The 21,682-nt window shown below is 40.1% G+C and overlaps 1 protein-coding gene across 1 annotated transcript in view; it reads right to left on the minus strand.

Moving 5' to 3' along the window:
• Window positions 1–21,682, minus strand: part of LOC308512203 (ubiquitin carboxyl-terminal hydrolase 9X-like) — a 254,107-nt gene that overhangs the window by 127,747 nt on the left and 104,678 nt on the right. Inside the window, exons 14-18 of the mRNA XM_081082000.1 lie at window positions 20,571–20,704; window positions 7,778–7,865; window positions 5,433–5,775; window positions 4,609–4,704; window positions 2,222–2,433 (exon numbers count right to left, since the gene is read on the minus strand). Of these exons, the coding sequence (XP_080938126.1) occupies window positions 2,222–2,433; window positions 4,609–4,704; window positions 5,433–5,775; window positions 7,778–7,865; window positions 20,571–20,704 (873 nt within the window). The remainder of the gene's footprint in view (window positions 1–2,221; window positions 2,434–4,608; window positions 4,705–5,432; window positions 5,776–7,777; window positions 7,866–20,570; window positions 20,705–21,682) is intronic.

A 21,682-nucleotide genomic window follows, 5' to 3' on the forward strand; every position in this document is an offset into this window, starting at 1 on the left:
CTAGTTAATTATAAGCTACACAGCTCAATTCACTAGATTATTTTTGAAAGAAATAGCTTCAGCTAGGAAGCATCAATAAATATGGTAAAATGTTTCTACTAAAACCTGTAAAAATCCTATTTAAAAAAATATTTTTTTTATTGATTTCAGGAAGGAAGGGAGAGGGAAACAGAAACATCAATGAACCGAAAGAGTCATCGATTGGGTGCCTCTTGCACGTCCCCTATTGTGGGGACTCTGAAAACTGGGCATGTGCCCTTGATGGGAATCCAACCTGGGACCCGTTCTTTAGTCTGCAGGCTGACACTCTCCTTCTGGTCCAGTTTAAGAACCCATTGTGGCCCTCGAGTCAAAAAGTTTGTCCATCCCTGCTCTATCCAATGAGCCTAACAGGGAGGCTGGAAAAATTCTTGAAAACAAAATTCATCTAAAAATATTTATCACTGCATATTCTCTTCTTACAGATAAAATAGGATGTAAATATAAATCATATTCAAGATTTTATATTTTTCATTTTTAAAATTATAATTTCATAAAATCTGTTATTCTAGAAACTTTTCAAAAACCAGACATGCCATTTAAACTATTATAAAATAATTTAGTTTGTTATTTACTTAATTTATAATGATATGAATTATATCACAAAATATGTATATAATTTATTATACTAAAATATGAGTTAGTAAATTTCTAATTTCTAAATTTAAAGAAATTTTTGCAAGAACAATTTACAAATATTCCTTGTAAAAAATTACTGGGTAACCGGATAGCTTTTTTTTTGTAATCCTCATCGAAGGATATGTTTTCATTGATTTTTAGAGAGACGAAGGAGGAGAAGAGAAATACTGATGTAAGGGAAACATCCTTCCCATACACACTCACCTGGAGATTGAACCTGTATGCTAGGTTCGATGACTAGAATAGAAACTGCAACCTTTTTGGTATACAAGAGGCTCCAACCAACAAAACCACCCAGCCAGAACAGGATAAGCAACTTTTAAATTTTTAACAGCATGAATAAATAACATGAAAATAAAAATCATATCAACTACATAATAATAGTGTCACACTGTTTTAAAAAATAGAACAAACCTCTTAGCAGTTTTCTTACTGAAAAAAGCTTGATTTAAAAAATAATTAGGTTCTGATTGCTTACTTCAACACTTTCACAATGATTTTCTGCTTCTCAATAAAAAAAGCTTGACCCTGTTAACACATTTAGCACATGTCTCCACGAAAGGCCTATTAGATGTTTTTTGTTTCTTTTTAAAAATGTACTGACTGATTTTAAAGAGAGAGGGGAAGGGAATGAGAAGAGAAACATCAATTTGTTTTTCCACTATTTATGCACTCATTGATTGGTTTTTGTAAGTTCCTTGACTGGAGATCTAAATGTAACTTTGGCTTAATGGGATGATACTCTAACCAACTGAACTACCATGCCAGAGCTAACATGTAATTTTTGTGAAAGACAACTTCTTAAGTACATTAGGTCTCGTAGCATGAACTGGCCTGGGCACAGGACACAAGCAGATAACAGTGCTTTCCGAAACTTCTTGTAAAAAGGTAAACAATTTTATAATCAGGGTTCACGAAAACCTAGATTTGGTTAGGTTCTATTTTAGAACCACCTCAAAAGGTATGTCAAACACTGGACCATTCTAAATGCCTGAAGACACAATCCAAGGAGGAGACAAGAGCCACATTTAATTGGTGATAAAGATTGAAACAATAAAGAGAAAAACTATACTTGATAAGTGAGAATGCCTCACCAAAATATACCTCAAGACCGTATACTTAAAAATAAATTATATGTAAGATGCAAATGATATTTTTAAGACAGGTTATTGAAATCCAGAAATAAAAACTTTCTGGCCCTAGCTACTTTTGCTCAGTGGATGGAGCCTCGGCCTTCAGACTGACGGGTCACAGGTTCAATTCTGGACAAGGGTATGTACCTCAATTGTAGGCTCCAGCCCCATCTGGTTGGAGCATGTGTGGGAGGTAACCAATCGATGTGAGGCACATGGATATTTTTCTCTCTCTCTCCCCCTCCCTTCCACTATCTTTAAAAATTAATGGAAAAATATCCTCGAGGTTTAACAAAAAAATAATTTTTTTTCTACCCTTTCAACCTGTTTGTCATTACTTTCCTAAATAACTGGCTAAGAAAATAAAAAATAATTGCAAGTTAACACTGGTGAGTCAATATCTGACAAACCTTGACATAGGTAGAATTGTTCTTTCCTCATGATAATCACTATCACATTCATTTATGTATTCCTTTAAAACAGTTAAAACTCGAACCATTCGAATAGCTTCCTGTTTTGCACAATTAACACTGTCTTTATCACCATCCAACACACATAGTGTATCATATGAAGCTTTCAAACGATCAAAGCAAGACTGAATGAAGTCTTCATGTATAACAACCTGTAAGCAATAAGGGAAATAGACAAGTCAAGATGTTTTGCAACTTAAAAATCAATTATGCTGACCTAATTAAAGATAGAAAAATGTCAACTAATAGGTAATTCTCAATCATATTATATTTTATCAAGCAATAAGACACAAAAAGAACCTGATAACAAAAGAAGCATTTATTTTTCAAAACTAAACCAAAACCTTCTGGACTAAGTGTTAAAATAAAACAAATTTTTGGCTGACCCAATATAACATTATCTTGTCAATGCCAGCAATTTCTGCAAATCTTTATCAATTATCTAACTAGATCAGTGTTTATTAAACTACTAGAAGCCCGGTGCACGAATTTGTGCATGGGGGAGGGGCGTGAGGGGGTGTCGCTCAGCCCAGCCTGCACCCTCTCCAATATGGGATTGCTGGCTCCTAACTGCTTCTGCCTGCCAGCCTGATCACCGCCCAACTGCCCTCCCCTGACAACCTGATCTTGCCCCCAAATGCCTGCCCTGCTGGCCATCTTGTGGAAGGCATCTTGTGATGATATCACTGAGGGCGTGATGCCACCTAGGCTTTTTTGATATAGGATATTTAGAATCCTAGGGCTTTAAAGATGTTTCAGGACTGACCTTCTAAGAGGTTTGGGGAAGAAAAAGGAAATAGGGGAGACTGAGCAGAGAAAAGCTGATTTTCAGTTCTTACATCAGTTTACATAATCTACACTAATAAAAGAGAAAGATGCAAATTAACTGTACCTCCACAATGCCCACCAGCCAATTAGGAGTATGCATCTTAATTGGGCTAATTTGCAAATGCAGGCACCAAGCAGCCTGGGTCTCTGGGAACATCGCCGCCCTGGGAGAGAAGGGCGGCAACACAGCTTGACAGCAGACAGCAGGGCCTACTTGGCCGTTGCCAGGGCAACCTGGGGAGCAGGCAAACGGGCCCACAGGCAGCACCCAGCAGGGCCTGCCTCCTGGCCCAGGTGTGCGATTGCAGGGACAGCCACTGTGGTGGGCCAGACTGATGTCCTCCTGGGCACGCTAATGGGATCTGCGGGTCTGCGAAGCCTCAGGCCTCCAGTGCGCACATCTTCTCCTCCCTGCCTGGCATGTGAACTTCCCCAAGGGCGGTCACCCACTCGCGCCTGCAACAGTTCGGCATGCACACGTCCTTTGGAGAGTGTCTGGATGTTCTGGGTACTAAGGGTGGGCGCCTGTGAGATGACAACGAGAGGGCGGAGTGGTGATGCCCTGTTCCTGTGAAGGCCAGTGCAGCGACAAGATCACCTCCGTGGGGCTATTGCAGATGCTGAGGTGGGAGTAAGTGTGGACAGACACAGTTGGTGGGAGCAGGCAGCCCTTGCTGAGGTGCCTTTGGTCAGCGTTCAAGATCGGGAACCCAGAGGTGGTGAGGAGTTCTGTCCTCTCAGTGAAACAGTGGGATAGTCAGAGCGACTGTAGAGAAGGAATGGGAACGTTGGGTGCCAGCACCCATGAGCGAAGCCTGCCCTGACTGAGCCTCGCTCACTTGGGGCCTAGCACACTCCTGCCAGGCAGCGGGTGACAGGACGTGCTTTTCCGAGTTAATGAGAAAAAACATTGATTCTCCCACTGTCCACGAAGGTGGAAAGTAGAGTGGGGAGACATGTGAGGAGTGAGCAAGGTTCCCTGTCCGAGGGTTCCAAATCTGCCATTGGTTCCTTTCACTGATGACTAGAGATATACAACACACTTAGAATACCTAGTAATTCCAATGGGTTTAAGCATGAAAAGAAAGAAACAAATATGGAGCTGTCACAAACTGGAAGTTGGACATTCTCTGAGGGGTCCCGGATTGGAGAGGGTGCAAGTTGTACTGAAGGCCTCCCCTAACTACTCAACCCCCTACCCCTCCCCTGCTCCCTGTGCACGAATCTTCATGCACCGGGCCTCTAGTATAATTATAATGTCCCTATATAATAAATAACTATATTTTAAAAAATCCTAACCACCTAAAGGTAAGTGGCATCATTCATCAAATTAGCATTATGTAAGGGTCAACTGTGGATTAAATAGTTAAGTATTTTAGAGAAGAGTTAAATTAATCCGTAGTTTTTACATTAATACTAAGTTTAAAAAGAGTATACTAAAACACAAGATGACTTTCAAACTAATTGTAGTGCAACTTCTTATGCACTTCAATGCTTACCTGATTGACCTGTAACCTGGGGCCAAGGTTTGTATATATCTCCTTAAGGAGAGCTATAGCTCTGTTGGCAATGTCATCATTACTCTGAATCACTACCTAGATCCAAAATTATAGTGTAAGTAACAGTGAAGATATATTTAATTTGATATTTAAATTTTAAAAATATGCTCAATTATTTTAAAGAACATTCAGCCGAAACCGGTTTGGCTCAGTGGATAGAGCGTCGGCCTGCGAACTGAAAGGTCCCAGGTTCGAATCCGGTCAAGGGCATGTACCTGGGTTGCGGGCACATCCCCAGTAGGAGATGTGCAGGAGGCAGCTGATCGATGTTTCTCTCTCATCGATGTTTCTGACTCTCTATCTCTCTCCCTTCCTCTCTGTAAAAAATCAATAAAATATATTTAAAAAAAAAAAAAGAATATTCAAGAATTTAAGGCTAAGTTTATTTTGACACTGAAATCAAGTAACAAAGTCCAATACATTTTAAAATAAAGAATTAATGGACATAAAACATAAGTTTTCAGAATAATGAAAATGATAAAAAATACTTTAAATAATATTATTTAACTCTGAAGTTTGGTAGCCAAGCTGTGGTGTTTTCAACGAGTTAACTCAAATACATTAAAAAATTTATATAATAGAAAGAGCAATCCTGATAACACCAGGAATTTTTGCATATCTTTATCAATTATTTATTTAAATCAATGTTTTCAAAACTAGGTTTATAATCGAATGGCTTTAAAGACGTTTCAGGACTGACTCTGGAAAAGGTTTAGGGAGGGAAAAGAAAGTGAATAGAACAAGAGCTCCTACTTCTGACTTACCCTCCAAAGGTAGTCTAATCCTGTAAGTTCCAAATCTTCCATCATATAGGCTCTTCTTTTTACTACTAGTTTCCCTTCTTGACAATTAACAGCTTTGAAGAATTGTTCAAAACATTTCATTCCATTTTCAGTTAAAAGGGAAGGATCAAGTTGAAGCACATTATTTTCAAAGAAGTCCTTATTAATATCCGGATCTAAGTCTGGTTCATCCCCCATTAACTTGGAATACCATTTAAAGCAGGCTTCACGATCACAAAGGTAAACTGCATTCTCTGCTAAGCATTTCCATATTTGTTTTGCCTGAGGAGCACAGAGCCACAGCTGGCCATCCTTCAGTAAAAATCTTGAAAAATTTAAAAAGCCAGTAATTAGGTTATATCTTTTTATTCTCAAAGACTATTTTGATATGTCTGAAATAATACTTTTATCACAATTACAGTAAAAAAGGTATTCTTTCAAAAGAACTTCTTATCCATATAACTAAGTAAAAAATAATTAGGTAGTTCATTTGTGAACAAGCATGTATTTATGGGGAAACTATAAAGTTAGGTGACTTGACATAAATATTAAAGCTTTTTCCTTGTTCTAAAGAACGTCAGTCTTTGAAATCAGATACTAATTAATTCCCTGCTTATATATGGTTTCCCTGCCTATATATGCTTATATATTGAAAAATGAGGCAATATACTAAAAATGACTTTCAGAGATAACTGAATGTTTTTACAAAATAAAGCTGTTTAAAATTTTTAGTTTCTGAAAATATACTCAAAACCCGGTGGCCACAATACATACATAATTTAAACTTATTTCTGTTAGTCATTATTAGTATGCTTATTTTAAAATGTCCTCTAGAACTTTTTAGTTGTGTCACTATTAGTTTATTCATTAAAATAATATTATGAAGTTTTGAAGATTCTGCTTCAAGCAGTCTCCTCAGTAAGATTCTAGTTCCTTCTACCATTGCCTGCAATTTCCATGAATAACAGTTAAACAAAATGTAAAAAATGACTACGCATTTAATTCTGTTATCAAAATGATGGTGGCTTCATGACCAACAGAGTATAGCATACTTATTTAATGTCAGTAGGTTTCTTCTTTTGTGTCTTAAAGTATTCTAATATCCCCATAATTTAGATCCAAATTTAGATTTCTAATGTCTCCATAATTGTAAGTATGAAGCTTTTTTTCTAGCTCTTAATTTTATTTAATCTTTCCTGCCTTTATTTATAAATGAGCAATATGTGGTCCAGAAGCCTAAAATCAATAATTTTCAAACTAAGACTCTATGATAAGTCTGAAAAATCACTGCTGTCATAGGAAGAACAGAGACTTTACAGTGAGACATACTGGATGAGTCCAGAAATCCAGTATTACTATGAGGATTAAAATGATTAATAAGTACAAAGCTAAATATAAAGTATTAACTCTTTAGTTACCCTTTAAAGAATAAACTGTAGTACTAAGTATTTACTGAGCAGGAACTATAAAAGGTCTTTTGATTCTAAACTTCAATAGAGTAGATAAGTTCTAAATCACTGGTCTTTTCCAACAAAACTAAGTGACATAATATATATGCATTTATAACAAGGAAGAGAGTCTCAACACAGGAGGGCTAATCTTTTTTCCAAGGCTATTAAAAAACATGAGAAAAATTCCAGTCATCAAATTTTATGATCAGGTCAACCCAGAAGATTACATAGCATGTTTCAAATATGCTTGCTTTATTATGTGTTACTTGCATTCCTAAAAAAAATTTATTCTTTAAGTTATATATCCATAAATACACACACATATATTGTTATCAAAAGACAAGCATTACTGAACAAATTCAGCCTAGGACTATCTTTAGCTTTGGCTTAAATTAAAAGATAGGTAATTTTTCCTTATCCAAATGTAAAGTGATGTTATTACCTATGCCTTTATCAGCCATTGCTAGAATAAACAGCACCAGAGAGCACCAACCATCTTAATCCTTACTGTTCACGACAGCATTAACGAAAATGCAGTTTCCTAGCTGACTGTTTTTATGCCCTATAGTTCAAACTTTGAAAAATGTATAATAAACTTTTTTACACAACCTATAACACAAATACCTCCATTTGAATTTTTAAAGAAAGTTAAATGTTAACCAATACTTAATAATCAACAGAAAATGTAAATTAACTTTTGGCAACAGTATTTATTTGGTAAAATATTTAGCTGCAGGGTGGAATGGTTATCTAAAAGACTTAGCTATTAAAAGAAAAAGAAAAAAAGAGAAAGGCTTGGCTATGAGGAGTATTACACTGCATTCCTTATATGTGTGCCTTAAAAGAGAATAGCACTACAAATTGCTTAAAACCAACCTAAGGAAGTTAAGCCGTTCTTGGACTTCTTGAACATGACTATATCTACTTCCAAGCTTTACAGTCTGTGGGTCATAATCTTCATGTTCTGAAGTTTAAAAAAACAATGCATTATGCACATGTATTTCCACATCACTGTTGACTTTAAACAAAGGAAATTAAGAAGTCAATAATTATTCATCAATAGTCAACTGTAATAATATTTACATATATGCAATTTGCCCCACAAAATAAACACTTGTTACATAGCTGATGAAAAATATGATCAACTGTGGTATTAAAAATAATTTTTCAGCACAACTCCCATTCTTCAAATATTTTAAGGCAATTTGTAACTACAGTTTGTAATTTTTTTCCCTTTTATTTTTCCTTGTTATATTAAAATTAACCATTGTACAGAAAAGCATTTTATGTACAAAATAACATTAAGAGAATTTATAGACAATTAGGGTGACAGAGCTGTTACTGCATTTGATGAAGTGATCACACAATTACCTCAATTACAAACTATGATCAAGTATTCAAGAAACCTACCACTACCATTATGGTTATGAATATACTAGTGCTCCGGTGCACGGATTTGTGCACATGGAAAGGAAATTAATTAGATGGTTGCTGGTGGGGCGGATTGGGTGAGACTGGCTAGACATGCCCTGGAGGCAACCTCCCACAGTCCCTCCCCAGCCAGCCACACCTGGGGTGGCTCCATGGCTCAAAGGGTGTCTGCGGAGTGAGCAGGGTCCCTCCAGCAGGTGGGGGTCCCTCCGCCTGGCTTTTGGGGATGGAGCTGAAACTGGCTCTCCCACATCCCCTGAGGGGTCCCAGAGTGTGAGAGGGCACTCTGCAAAGTTGCTGTTGCTTGGCAGCTCCTGCGTTGAGCGCCTGCCTCCTGGTGGTCAGTGTGTGTTATAGCTACTGGTTGGACATACATTTTGGTAAGTATTCCTAGCCTAGGTTGAAAATCCTTTATTTTATCCTCACTGGAAAAAATGTTTTGTTTCTTTAAAACATTTTAAATTGATTTTTAGAGAAGGGAAGGAAAGAGGGGCGGGGTCAGAGAAACATTGATGTGAGAATGAAATATCAATCAGTTACCTCTGTACCCACCCATGCAACACACTGAACCCCCAACCTGGGCATATTTCCCAACCAGACCAGAAATCAAATAGGCAACCCCACTGTTGCACTGCATGACACGCAACCAACAGAGTCACGTTGGCCAGGGCTGGAGGATATGCTTTTATTGTTTAAAGAAGGGAAAGAGACATTGCTCAGTTGCCTCCTGGCGGCACCTTGGCTAGAGGCTGGGGATCAAACCCACAACACCTAGGTATGAGCCCTGACTTGGAATAGAACCTGCATCCTTTTGGTGTATGGGATGACACTCCACCTGAGAACCAATGGCCAGGGCTGGATATCCTTTATTCTTAATATTTTTTAGCAAGTACTCTGGACGTACTTCATTAACCTCATGTACTGGGTGAAAAGTCTTAAGTGTTTATCAATTAAAAAAGCAATGGAGCCTGACTGACATGGCTTTGTGGTTGAGCCTCAACCTATGAACCAGGAAGTCACAGATGGGGCACATATCCGGGTTGTGTGCTCAATCCCCACTCAGGGAAGAAGAAAGCCAATCAATTATTCTCTCTCATTATTGATGTTTCTCTCTCTTTTCCCCTCTCTAAAATAAAAAATAAAAAAAGCAGTGGAAAAAATAAACACTACCTATGTCCTAAAAATACTATTGATAGTGTTTTATCAGTGTTTGATATGCTTCAAAAAGAATGAAGAACTCAACTAAAATATGGGTTTATAACATAAAAAGCATGGCTTAAAAATTCTTATAAGGCTATTCAATTCAATATCAAGCAAAATTAAAGTCACTAGAGAATTAGAAAAAATGGATAAAGCTCTGTCTAGAAATGACAAAATTAATTTGCTGTGTAAAAGAGGAAGACACTGAAAATAAATGACTGCATTAAGTGCTGTTAGCCATTCAAGAATCTAACACATTTATTTCAAAATTTTGAAGTTGTAATTTGGAAATTATATAATTCATTTTCAATATTTGTTATAACAGCTCCTTTTGAAATTGGTAAAGGCAATCTGAGTCTTCACAACGACACAATTTTTTCTATCAGATAAACCTCAATTATAAGTAAAATCCTGAATCACTATAAAAATGGATCATAGAAAATGTTTAGTTATGTATTAATCTGGGTGTGGATTTAGTAAAGAACACTATGACTGCCCTGGCCAACTAGCTCAGTTGGATAGAGACTAGTCCCAATATTCCAAGGTTCCAAGTTTGGTCCACACTGAGGACATATACAAGAATCAACCAATGAATACATCAATAAGTGGAACAACAAATTGATGTTTCTCTCTCCTCCTCCTCTCTATAAAATTAATAGAAAAAGAATATGATTGCTTGGTACTTCCACATGCAAAGGATCAGCCAGCAACCTTAAAATTTTATTGCTTACTTTCATCGAAAATAATTCACTGTACCAAACCTCAGGTCTCCAAAATTATTTTCTACTACCTACGAGTTTTCTGTTTTTGTTTTCCCTGAGCACATACATTAAAGCCTCTGACTAAACTTTGGACTGCCACTGTCCTTAGACTGCTCTTTGTCTTTTAAAAAAGACTATTATCTAAAACACTAGAGGCCCAGTGCACAAAAATTCATGCACTTTGTGTGTGTAGGGGGTGACGTGGGGAGGATCCTTCAGCCTGGCCTGCATCCTCTGGCAGCCTGGAGCCCTCAGGGGATGTCCCCCTGCCAGCTCAGGCCTGCTCCCCGGGGGATTGGGCCTAAGCTGGCAGTCAAACATCCCTCTGGCAGCCTGGGAGCCCTACCGGCTTAGGCCCGCTCCCCCTAGGTTGCAGTTGGACATCCTTAGCACTGTGGAGGAGGTGGTAGAGGCTTCCGCCACTGCCGCTGTGCTCATAGCCATCAGCACTGCTTGTGGCTGAGCGGAGCTCCCCCTGTGGGAGTGTACTGACCACTAGGAAGCAGCTCCTGCATTGAGCATCTGCCTCCTGGTGGTCAGTGCACATCACAGTGACCAAGTCGTTCCCAGTTGTTCTGCTGTTAGGGTCAATTTGCATATTACTTTTATTATATAGGATATTTGCATGTATATGTACGCACACACATATACATCCATGTAATTATTCAAAGTATGTGTATAAATGCATATACACGCATACATACTGACGCGTATACATTTAAAAGATTTTAGTTTTAGATATACACTGAGTGGCCAGATTATTATGACCACCCCATCAGTATTGCGTTGGGCCACCTTTTGCCTTCAATACTGCGGTGATTCTTCTTGGCACTGACTCTACGAGATGCTGAAAGGTGATGCGAGGAATCTGACACCATGCCTGATGAATACCACTGTCCAGTCTGTGAGATTTGATGGCTGTGGAACCAGCTGCCTGATGGCTCTTTTAACTTCACCCCACAAATGCTCAATTGGATTGAGATCAGGTGATTGTGGGGGCCACCTCAGCAAGGTAAAGTCTCCCTCATGCTCTTGAAACCACTCCTGCACAATACGAGCACCGTGGCATGGCGCATTGTCTTGTTGGAAGAAGCCATCTCCATTGGGATACACCATCAACATGATAGGATGAACTTGATCAGCAATGATACTTAAGTATGTTGTGCTATTCAGATGTTCCACACGAATTAAAGGGCCCAAACCATGCCAGGAAAACATGCCCCAAACCAGAACACTGCCCCCACCAGCTTGAAGAGTTGCACTCATGGATGTGAGGTGCATGCTTTCATGCTGTTTCCGCCAAAATCTCACTCTGCCATCTGCATAATGCAACTGGAAACGTGATTCATCGGACCACATGACTTTTTTCCAATGCTCGACTGTCCAATCCTTGTGTTCCTGTGCAAATTGGAGACGTTTTATCTTGGCAACTGCAGACAGCAAAAGTATTCAAACAGGCCTTCAGCTTCCATATCCCATATGATCAGTGTATGGCTCATTTGCTTACGAATGTCAGATGATCATAATAATCTGGCCACTCAGTGTATGTATATACATGTGTATACCCTGTATATACAGGGTACAAACATTTAACAGCTGGTAGATCAATTCTGAAAATGAGATTTTAATAAGCACTGCCTTTAGAATTACTCAGAGCATGTTATCGACATTTTTGGGGGGCACCCTCCATACTTAAAATTGTTTGTACATGGGGCCTTTTGGGGGAGGTCGCTGAGGGGATGGCTCCCTAACCTTCACTGCTTATCTCTTTGTGATGGGTTAGAGCTTCCCTAACTGCCGCATCCCATCCTTAGGAGGTATCACACTTCTGGATGGAGGTGAGGCGTGGGGAGTGCTGACTCAGGCTTCGAAAACTGGCCTCCTGGTGCCTCCCCCGCTGTGAGGTGGGGCTGATAGGTGAGAGAGCCCCTCCCAGCTCCTGAGAGGTGGTGGGCAGGTGCCAGTTTAGATAACAGAGGATCTGAGAAAGAATTTGTGATGCGGTATACGACTGCAATCCACCTTCTCCATGGCCATTTGCTGGGGAAGAGGGTTATTTTTCAGAGTCCCCTGGGGAGAGCAGGCAGCTTACATTTTGTGCCGTGGCCTGGTAACAGCCTCCCTTACTCATCACAAGATAATGTCCCAGTCCACTGAAACATGCAACTTTTTATCTTAGAAAAATGACAGAACATAACGCTGGATGCGCCAAGAAGAGATCATTTTAGAAGGTGGTTTTTCTGCTGCTCAGGGTTCATTTCTCTCTTCCCATTGTCAGTGGAGTTAAGATAGGACTAACACAACTGACAGAGGTTGCCATGAGGGCCAAACAGACTGCAGTTCAGGACAAAAAAATTTAGAAGCACATGTCCTATGTCACAGCACCACCTGTCAGCCATTAGAACCACATGTAACATGTAGGAGCATCACACTGAGCCAGGTGCTAGCTTGTATAGCACTCACCACCAGCCCCGGATCCCTGAGATGGTTCCATTGCAGATGAGCAAGCTAAGCCCTTGGAAGTTCCCTGGCTGGGAGGCTCCAGCCCACGCAGGGTGGGATTGGGAAGCAAACCCCTCCCTTCATAGCTTGAGCTCCTAACTCCTCTCATCGGGCCACCGTGGGAGCAAGACTTGTAAGACGGATTCTTAGGCAGAAGAGCATTCTCCTGGCTCAGTGGTGGGGAAGGGTTTCCGACTTTTCAGAATGAAGACAGTGAAGATGGAAATGCTGGTGGGGCCCACCCACACGTGAAAGCAGCCTTTCTGTCTGGCCATTCCTTAGAGGTTTGCTGGGGTAGCTATTCTCTGCTGGGGGCACCCTCTGTCTGCCCAGGAGTCAGGCCCCGGCTTCAACGTTCCCTTTGGCTGCCGAACATAGTTGTGGGAGGTGCCCAACCGCCATGACCTCTGGGGTGTTCTTCAAACACCATCCAACCCCGCCACAACCCCCACCCCCAGCCTCCACAGCTCGGCTTGGGCGTGGGGGCGCTTGCCCTGCAACCTATCATCGGCCATGCCTCTCCTGCAGTGAGACTGCTGCTGTCCCCGGTCAGTGAGGGCCCTGCACCACTTTCGCAGCAGTGGACAGCCAGGAAGGGCCAGCTGATGGCACTCATCATACTGCTCATCCACTTGCATTGTCACAAGCTTCCTGGCCTGACTGCCGACATTTTTGTCACATCAATTTGCATATTCCCTCCTATTGGCCGTGCATGCTACCATCTTTGTTGGGGAGTTACAGTTAATTTACATATTACTCTTATTAGATACTAGAGTCCAGGTGCATGGAATTCATGCACAGGTAGGGTCCCTAGGCCTGGCCGGCGATCAGGGCCGATCTGTGGGGCGACCGGCGGGGTGATCAGGGAGCCCTCACTGGCACCCTCCTTGGCTGGCCTGAGCCTGCAGGCTGGGGGCAGCTCCTGCATTGAGCGTCTGCCCCCTGGTGGTCAGTGCACGTCATAGCAACCGGTGGTTCCACCAGTCGTTTTGCATATTAGGCTTTTATTATATAGGAGGATATATATGTGTGCTTACTGAGGAATTTTTTTCAGGTGTAAGGAGAGAGACAACAAGAGTAACTTTGTTTTGAGATAAAGTTTCATATCTATACATATAAAAGCCCAAGTGACCATTATGCTGGAACAACAGGTCATTGTGACATGCACTGACTACCCCAATCCTGACCGGGGCCTGCTGGCCAACCTCTCAGTCCCTCCCCCGACCTGGTAGGCCCTGACTGCTGGATGGGGAATGAGGAAACAGGGGTGGGTGGTGGAGGACAAAGGTGGCACCAGGGCAAGATGAGTGTTGGCAGGGGGTGGAACAGCTGCCCGCAGCTGAGGAAAGGAATGCCCCAGTCAGCAGCTGGCAGCAGAGAAAGAAACACCCTGGCTGGCTAACCTCTTGGTCCCTGAAGGCTTTTGAAAAACATTTCTGGAGAGGCTTTTCTTTTTGCCCAGAGGTGTGCAATTCAAAGGCACTAGCTTCAGAGCCACCTACTGCGGAGCTGCCTGCCACAGAGCTGCACAATCTCTACCCACACCCAGTCAGGCTGTGTCTGGTGGGCGGCGGGACGAAACACCCCGAGCTGCTGCCTGCAGGTGGGAAGCTGGTGGGGGTGGTGCGTGGATGCAGGGGCCTTGGAGGTGGACCACATGGCCCTCAAAACACTCTCCACCTGGAGGTGTCCAGCTGCCGACCTCTGATTCCATTAACTGAATCAGTGGTGGGGTGCAAAGCGACCTGGGAAGGTGAGGAAATGAAACTTGGGGTGAGTACCACGGATGCAAGCCCTGTAACCTTCTCTTACCAGGATAATACTGTGCTCCCTAACCTCCCATGCACAAAGAGATAAATGTGGATTCACAAAGAGCTTTAGCTGGGGCGATGAGAGGAGTTACTCACTTCTCCACCCACACTCCCCTCCCCTCCTTTTGCTTTAAGGCTGCATTCTCCTTCCCTAATACATGTTACTTGAAGTACACTATAGCTTGTGTTTAGACATTTTATAAACATGGGGGAAGCAAAGTTTTGTGCTTTACAACAAGAGTCTGGAGTCTTTGGGGTGGGTTCTCTCTCTCATACACACACATACATACACACACAGTCACTCCTTCCTCCCCTCTTCCCTACCCTGGCAAATCTTCATGCAGAAAGTTAACCCTGGCTCCTCAGAACACACCCTTGCTGGAGTGGCCTCTGCTTTTTGTATTCTCTCACAAGGTTTTTTTCTAACCTCTAAACCGGCAGTCGGACATCCTCTAAGGGTTACCTGATTGAGAGAGGACTCAGGCCGGGCTAAGGAACCCACCCCACCCCATGCATGAATTTCGTGCACCAGGCCTCTAGTCTGTAAATAAAGTGCAAATAATACAGAAAACTATTCTTTATACAGACAAACCAATTGTTTATATTTTTTCTACTTGTTCTTATCAGCATGTCTATTTATATACATTTATATCATACATTTATATATACATACATATATATATATATACATTTATATTTTGAGAACCATATGAAGATAAAATACACATCACTCTACTCCTTAAAACTAGGTTTATCTCTTAGTAACATGCACATAATTAAGGTTAATAAAAGACCAATCCATTTATAATTTCCTTTTCCAAGTCCAGAACAAATGTAGGTTAACATATTGCATATAGTTGTTTTCTTTAAACGCATTTCCTTAGTTCTTTTTTTGTGTTTCTTACTTTTATTCTTTAGGAATAAGTGTTGTTGTCTAACACGATTAAGTTTGGGTTTGCTTCATGCTTCCTGTAGTTAAATGTATTTTTGACAAGAAATACCACCAAAGATACTATGTCTTCTAATACATTATTATCAGAAGCCATATGTCAATTTGTCCTAATTTTAACAACATTAATTTTTATCACTTTGTAATTAATAATATTTGGATGGTACATCAGCACCTGGTCCTCATAGTTTCTCTCACTCACTAATTATCCACTACTTTTCCTACATTTTTAGTTAATATTCTTCTCAATTTATTCATTTATGTTTATCTCTATGGATTCACTTGTGAACTGTCCTATATAATAAAAGGCTAATATGCAAATAGACCAAACAGCGCTATTGCTATGATGGGCACTGACCAGCAAGGGATAGATGCTCAATTCAGGAGCTGACCTCTGGTGGTCAGTGCACTCCTATGCCAGGAGCCGGTCCATCCTTGCTGTTTCAAAGGACCTGGCATATATGGCATACTGTTCTTAATATGTTTGCTCACCTTCTTGGCACTATGTGTTTTAACCAAGGTCTCCTCTCTGAGAAAGGTTGTTTCCCCAGGTAGGGATTTTCCCCTGAAGTTAGGGAGGGAATAAAACCCCTCAACTAAGTGCCAGGCGGGTAATTAATCACTTTAACTATGAACAATCATGCTTAAGCTACATAATCTTTACTCCCTGGAATGGAGATAAGAAACGCCCTAACCTTTGTAATAGAGATTGATAGGATTGAATCAACTGGTATAAATACAGATGTAACAAGACAGCAAGACACAGAACTTAGAACACAGAACTTAGAACACAGAACCAAGAGAGACAGAACCTAGGCACAGAACCTACACAGAACGTTCTCTAGAGACAGAAGAACTTCGCTGGAGAGAACATGGCAAAAGATCCTGGACAGAAACTGGCCTCAGAACCTAGAGACAGAACCTAGCGAGGGAACATGGCTATAGAACCTGGCTGGAGAACCTGGAGAACCTAGCAAGGGAACATGGCTACAGAACCTGGCTGGAGAACCTGGAGAACCTAGCAAGAGAACATGGACACAGACTCTGGCAGGAGATCCTAAGCAGAACCTCTCTGGAGATCCAGACCAGAACTTGGCTGGAGATCCTGGCTGGAGAACCTGCCTAGGCTGCTGATCTACTGAACACTGTCTCCGTGTCATTCCTTCTTCACCGACTCCGTCCACGCCTTTGGGGACCCCTGGACCTGCTGGGGCAGGACCCCGGCACTCCCACAGGGGGAGTGCCGCTCAGCTAGAAACCCTGAGCCAGGCTCATGGCTGGCAAGCACAGCCGCAGTGGCGGGAGCCTCTCCTGTCTGTGGCAGCACTAAGTCATCAGTTGGATCTCCCCTGAGGGCTCCCAGACTGTGAGAGGGTGCAGGTTGGGCTGAGGGATCCCCTTGAGTGCATGAATCTCATGTACTGGGCCTCTAGTTTGAAGATAAAATACACCTTGAAAAGGTTATGATGCATAGTATCATTGTTTTGATGCTTAAACTCACAAATTTTGCTAGGGAAAGCTGACTCCTATATATTTTCAACGTGACACTATGATACTCAAAAAATAAGTTTTCTTACTTTCTGAAAAAATAATGTTGAACTTTCACCTTGTATTTTCTTGCCACTGGCAAAGAAATACTGGTTGTTTCTCTGAAGCCATAAGCTTAGTAAAATTAGTATATCAATTTGAAATCAATTATTTAATAGTACTTTATGGCTGACATGTAGAAATGAGGTAGAACCAAATTCAGGATGTGCACAGCTATTCAATGACACTTGTAAAGACATCTTTATTTGTTGTTGTTGGCAACTTGTCCTGAAAATAGTCAACTGTAGTAAGAAAGCAAAGAGAATCAGAGGAGGTAATGCAAAGTGACAGTCTTTAGATGAATTGCAATGTGTCCTGTAGTCATGCAAACTTTATTCAGAAATAAAAAAATAACATAAAGCTCTCATTAAAAACAAATTATGCAGTCCTAACCGGTTTGGCTCAGTGGATAGAGCATCGGCCTGCGGACTGAAGGGTCCCAAGTTCGATTCTGGTCAAGGGCATGTATCTTGGTTGCGGATACATCCCCAGTAGGGGGTATACAGGAGGGAGCTGATCGGTGTTTCTCTCTCACCGATGTTTCTAACTCTCTATTCCGCTCCCTTCCTCTCTGTAAAAAATCAATAAAACATATTTAAAAAAACAACAAAAAACAAATTATGCAAAGGGTCTAATTAGCTAAAATGTATTTCATTATACTCTGTTGATGAATATCATAAGGTGTTAAACTAAAACTGCAGGAACCCCATGTAAGATTGTTACATATCCTATATAAAAAAGAGCTAATATGCTAATTAGACCAAACAGCCAAACAAACTTCCAGACGAAGCCGGGGCTGTGAGGTCCGGTCTAGGCTGAGAAGGACTGTGAGGGCCGGCCAAGGCAACCAGGGCTGCAAGGGCCGAGCCCCTTGCACAAATTTTGTGCATTGGGCCAGGTCTCTAGATTAGTCATATTCTCAAAAGAACCATATAATCTACTTTTCATAGAGATGTTCACAATAGTTTGTGCTGGGATTAGCTTTAATATCATGTTAATAATTTTAAAAAGACACACTCAGGGGGCAGACTCAGTGAGCACCAAAGCCCCATCGAAGCAAGTCTAGCCCCAAAGGGGTGTCTCCAGCACAGAAGTTCTCCCACTACAGACACAGCTGATTCTCACAGCCAATTGGCCTGGAGGTCAATTCCTCACAGTGATAACTACAACAATCAAGGCTTAATTACAACAAGACTGTGCACAAAGCCCACAAGGGGGTGCACCAAGAGTGTCTACCTAAGGTAATTGGGACACTTAGCACAGAAAGGCACTCTATCGACACAGCGAAGCATAAAAAAATGCCGAGAGAGAGAAACAGGACACAAACGACAGAATTGGAGGAAAGCAAACTGTTGGATATAGAGTTCAAAACCACACTTTTAAGGTCTTTAAAGAACTGTCTAGAAGCCGCCGATAAATTTAATAAGGCCCTCGAAAAGACTGGTGAGACCGCCGATAAATGTAGTGAGATCCTCAAGAAGACTGGTGAAACCCTCGATGTTGTGATAAAGAACCAACTAGAAATTAAGCATATACTGACTGAAATAAAGAATATTATACAGACTCCCAACAGCAGACCAGAGGGTCGCAAGAATCAAGTCAAAGATTTGAAATACGAAGAAGCAAAAATACCCAACCGGAAAAGCAAAATGAAAAAAGAATCCAAAAATACAAAGATAGTGTAAGGAGCCTCTGGGATAGCTTCAAGTGTACCAACACCCTAGTAATTATTATAGGGGTGCCAGAAGAAGAGAGAGAGCAAGATATTGAAAACCTCTTTGAAGAAATAATGACAGAAAACTTCCCCTTCCTGGTGAAAGAAATAGACTTACAAGTCCAGGAAGCGCAGAGAACCCTAACAAAAGGAATCCAAAGAGGACCACACCAACACACATCATAATTAAAATGCCAAGAGCAAAAGACAAAGAGGGAATCCTAAAAGCAGCAAGAGAAAGAAAATCAGTTACCTACAAGGGAGTACCCATACGACTGTCAGCTGATTTCTCAACAGAAACTTTGCAGGCCAGAAGACAGTGGCAAGAAATATTCAAAGTGATGAATACCAAGAACCTACAACCAAGACTACTTTATCCAGCAAAGCTATCATTCAGAATTGAAGGTGAGATAAAGAGCTTCACAGATAAGAAAAAGCTAAAGGAGTTCATCATCACCAAACCAGTATTATATGAAATGCTGAAAGGTATCCTTTAAGAAGAGGAAGAAGAAGAAAAATATAAAGATACAAATTATGAACAACAAATACACATCTATCAACAAGTGAATCTAAAAATCAAGTGAATAAATAATCTGATGAACAGTAAAAAAAAAAAATTTAATGTAAAAAGTGTTGGTAGAAAATTTATTTTACCCCTATATTTAAAAATCAATTGATTTAGCACATTTAGTCAGAAATAGAAAATTTTCAAAAGGAAAAGTTAAGCTAAAGGACACAGATTCTATAAAATCAATGAATTTAGAGGAAGTTATACAGCAATTTCCTGTATAATGTACAAAGAAATGTACAAAGAATTCTTCATACTTATGCACACACAGATTTCTGACAAAAGTGTCAAAGAACAAATAAATAAAATTGATCTGTAAAGCACCAGAAAAAAGCCCTCCAATTTGAAAATATTAAATACTTTTCTGCTATAACTACAGGGAACTTTATCCCACTATGTTTAAATAATTTCATATCCTAGTGACCAGTCAGGACTAATAGTGATCACTATCTTGTAAATTTTAAATAAACTCTTTGAACAACAGAAAACATTAACTAAAGGTTTAAAAACTACTGTAAAGTATGCAAAAACAGAGCTGCGCAAAATAACAACTGGCAAGTTATAACCAAGTTTCCTTGAAAAGCAGTTAACAGTGGTGTCAGAAAAAAAAAAAAGGATTTAAAATGAGTAAATTACATACCCAAGAAAGTAGCAATTTCAGATATAAGCAGATATAATTCCCAGATACAACAGAAAAGAAACCAACTAAACAGGATGAGCAGGGAGGAACAGGACTCAGTAAAAGCATTAAAAAGCTAGCCTAGAGTTTAATCACATAAAATTGGGAGGACAAGTGGATCCATAAGTGCAAACATTGTACAAATAATTCACTTACATTTTTGGTCCTTTAAAAACATACTCAGAGTATATTGCAGGAAGACAGCAATGAAAGAAGATATATGCATATATGCTTGGCCCACGCTTAACATAGACAATAATGTAGGGAAAGTTTTGGTTGGGGTGAGAGTTAGGTGGAGGGGAGCAAAAGGAGGGAAAATGAGAGACATCTGTAATATTGACAACAAATAAAAAATAAATATTGTCATCTCTGAGGTAAGGACAAATTATGTAAGGACAAAACAAAAAAAAACAGGAAAGAAGAGCTCATGTGATTCCCAATAGCTAATGTTAGTTTATAATACATACCTCTAGCATACAGTCGCATGCTATTCATATAAGTTGCAATATTTCCTGCTACCAAAGTAACTAAGGAATGATCATGCTGCAGTTGTTTGATTAAATCATGACGGTAGAATACATGGGGACTTCGCTGAGTCTGACTAAAACGAGAAGAACTTAACAGTATAATAAGGCAAATGAACACTACTGTAACAAGTTTCGGTTGCAAATCAACTAAGTTTACAGAGACCAAAACTCTAATTACTACTTTAAAAGTATAAAACATCTTACATTTAGGACAATATCCTTCTTTTAATAATAAAACAGCAAGCAATAGAAGAGAATAACCAATGCCTCAAAACGTATTTAGTCCAATATTATTTTACACAAAACCACCAACCAGTATTCTCAAATTTTACCTATGAGACTAATTTACACAGTACTAGTTTCAAAGCACATGCACAAGTGTACATAACAAAAAATGTTAGCCATTATAGATCAGTCTGGAACACTGAGTTTGCAGCCAGTTATGGCTACGGATATCACCAGAAAGATTCCTAATTATCTTCCTTTTCCTATTTTCTCATTTTCAATAAAACAAATCAACTCACATTATAACATATGTGATCAAATCTCCTGATTGGAAGAGTATATGTAGTATTTTTTGCGTATATGAGTAACCAAAAAATGGAGACGTTTGACAATACATAAGAATGTAAGTTAAACATAATCAAGTATACCCTTCACAAATAACATTAAAAGATAATTTCATAATTTTCTCTAATATTTATCTCCATGAAATGTGTTAATTCCATGAAATTTTTCCAACATTAGAAAAAGGTATCAAAATTCAACTTGAAAAATAAAAACATCAAAATGACACTATATTATTCTTTTTTTTCTTCTTTTTTTTCCCCCAGGCCAGAAAGGACCCCTAAGGCCCTGCCTTCTCGAAGCGCCCCGCCCGCTCCTCCCGCTGCCACCACTCCCTCCGGAAATGCTGACAATATATAATTCTGTGTAAACAGGAATTGTTTACATGCATAATCATATCAATCTACATTTGTAAAGATTCTTGTAATTGTCTTATACACATAAAAGATATTTCTGAAAGGTCAGAGAATTATTCTAAGATTACA

The sequence above is a fragment of the Myotis nattereri genome (genome assembly GCF_964212035.1).
Source record: "Myotis nattereri genome assembly, chromosome: Y".
Classification (NCBI taxonomy): domain Eukaryota; kingdom Metazoa; phylum Chordata; class Mammalia; order Chiroptera; family Vespertilionidae; genus Myotis; species Myotis nattereri.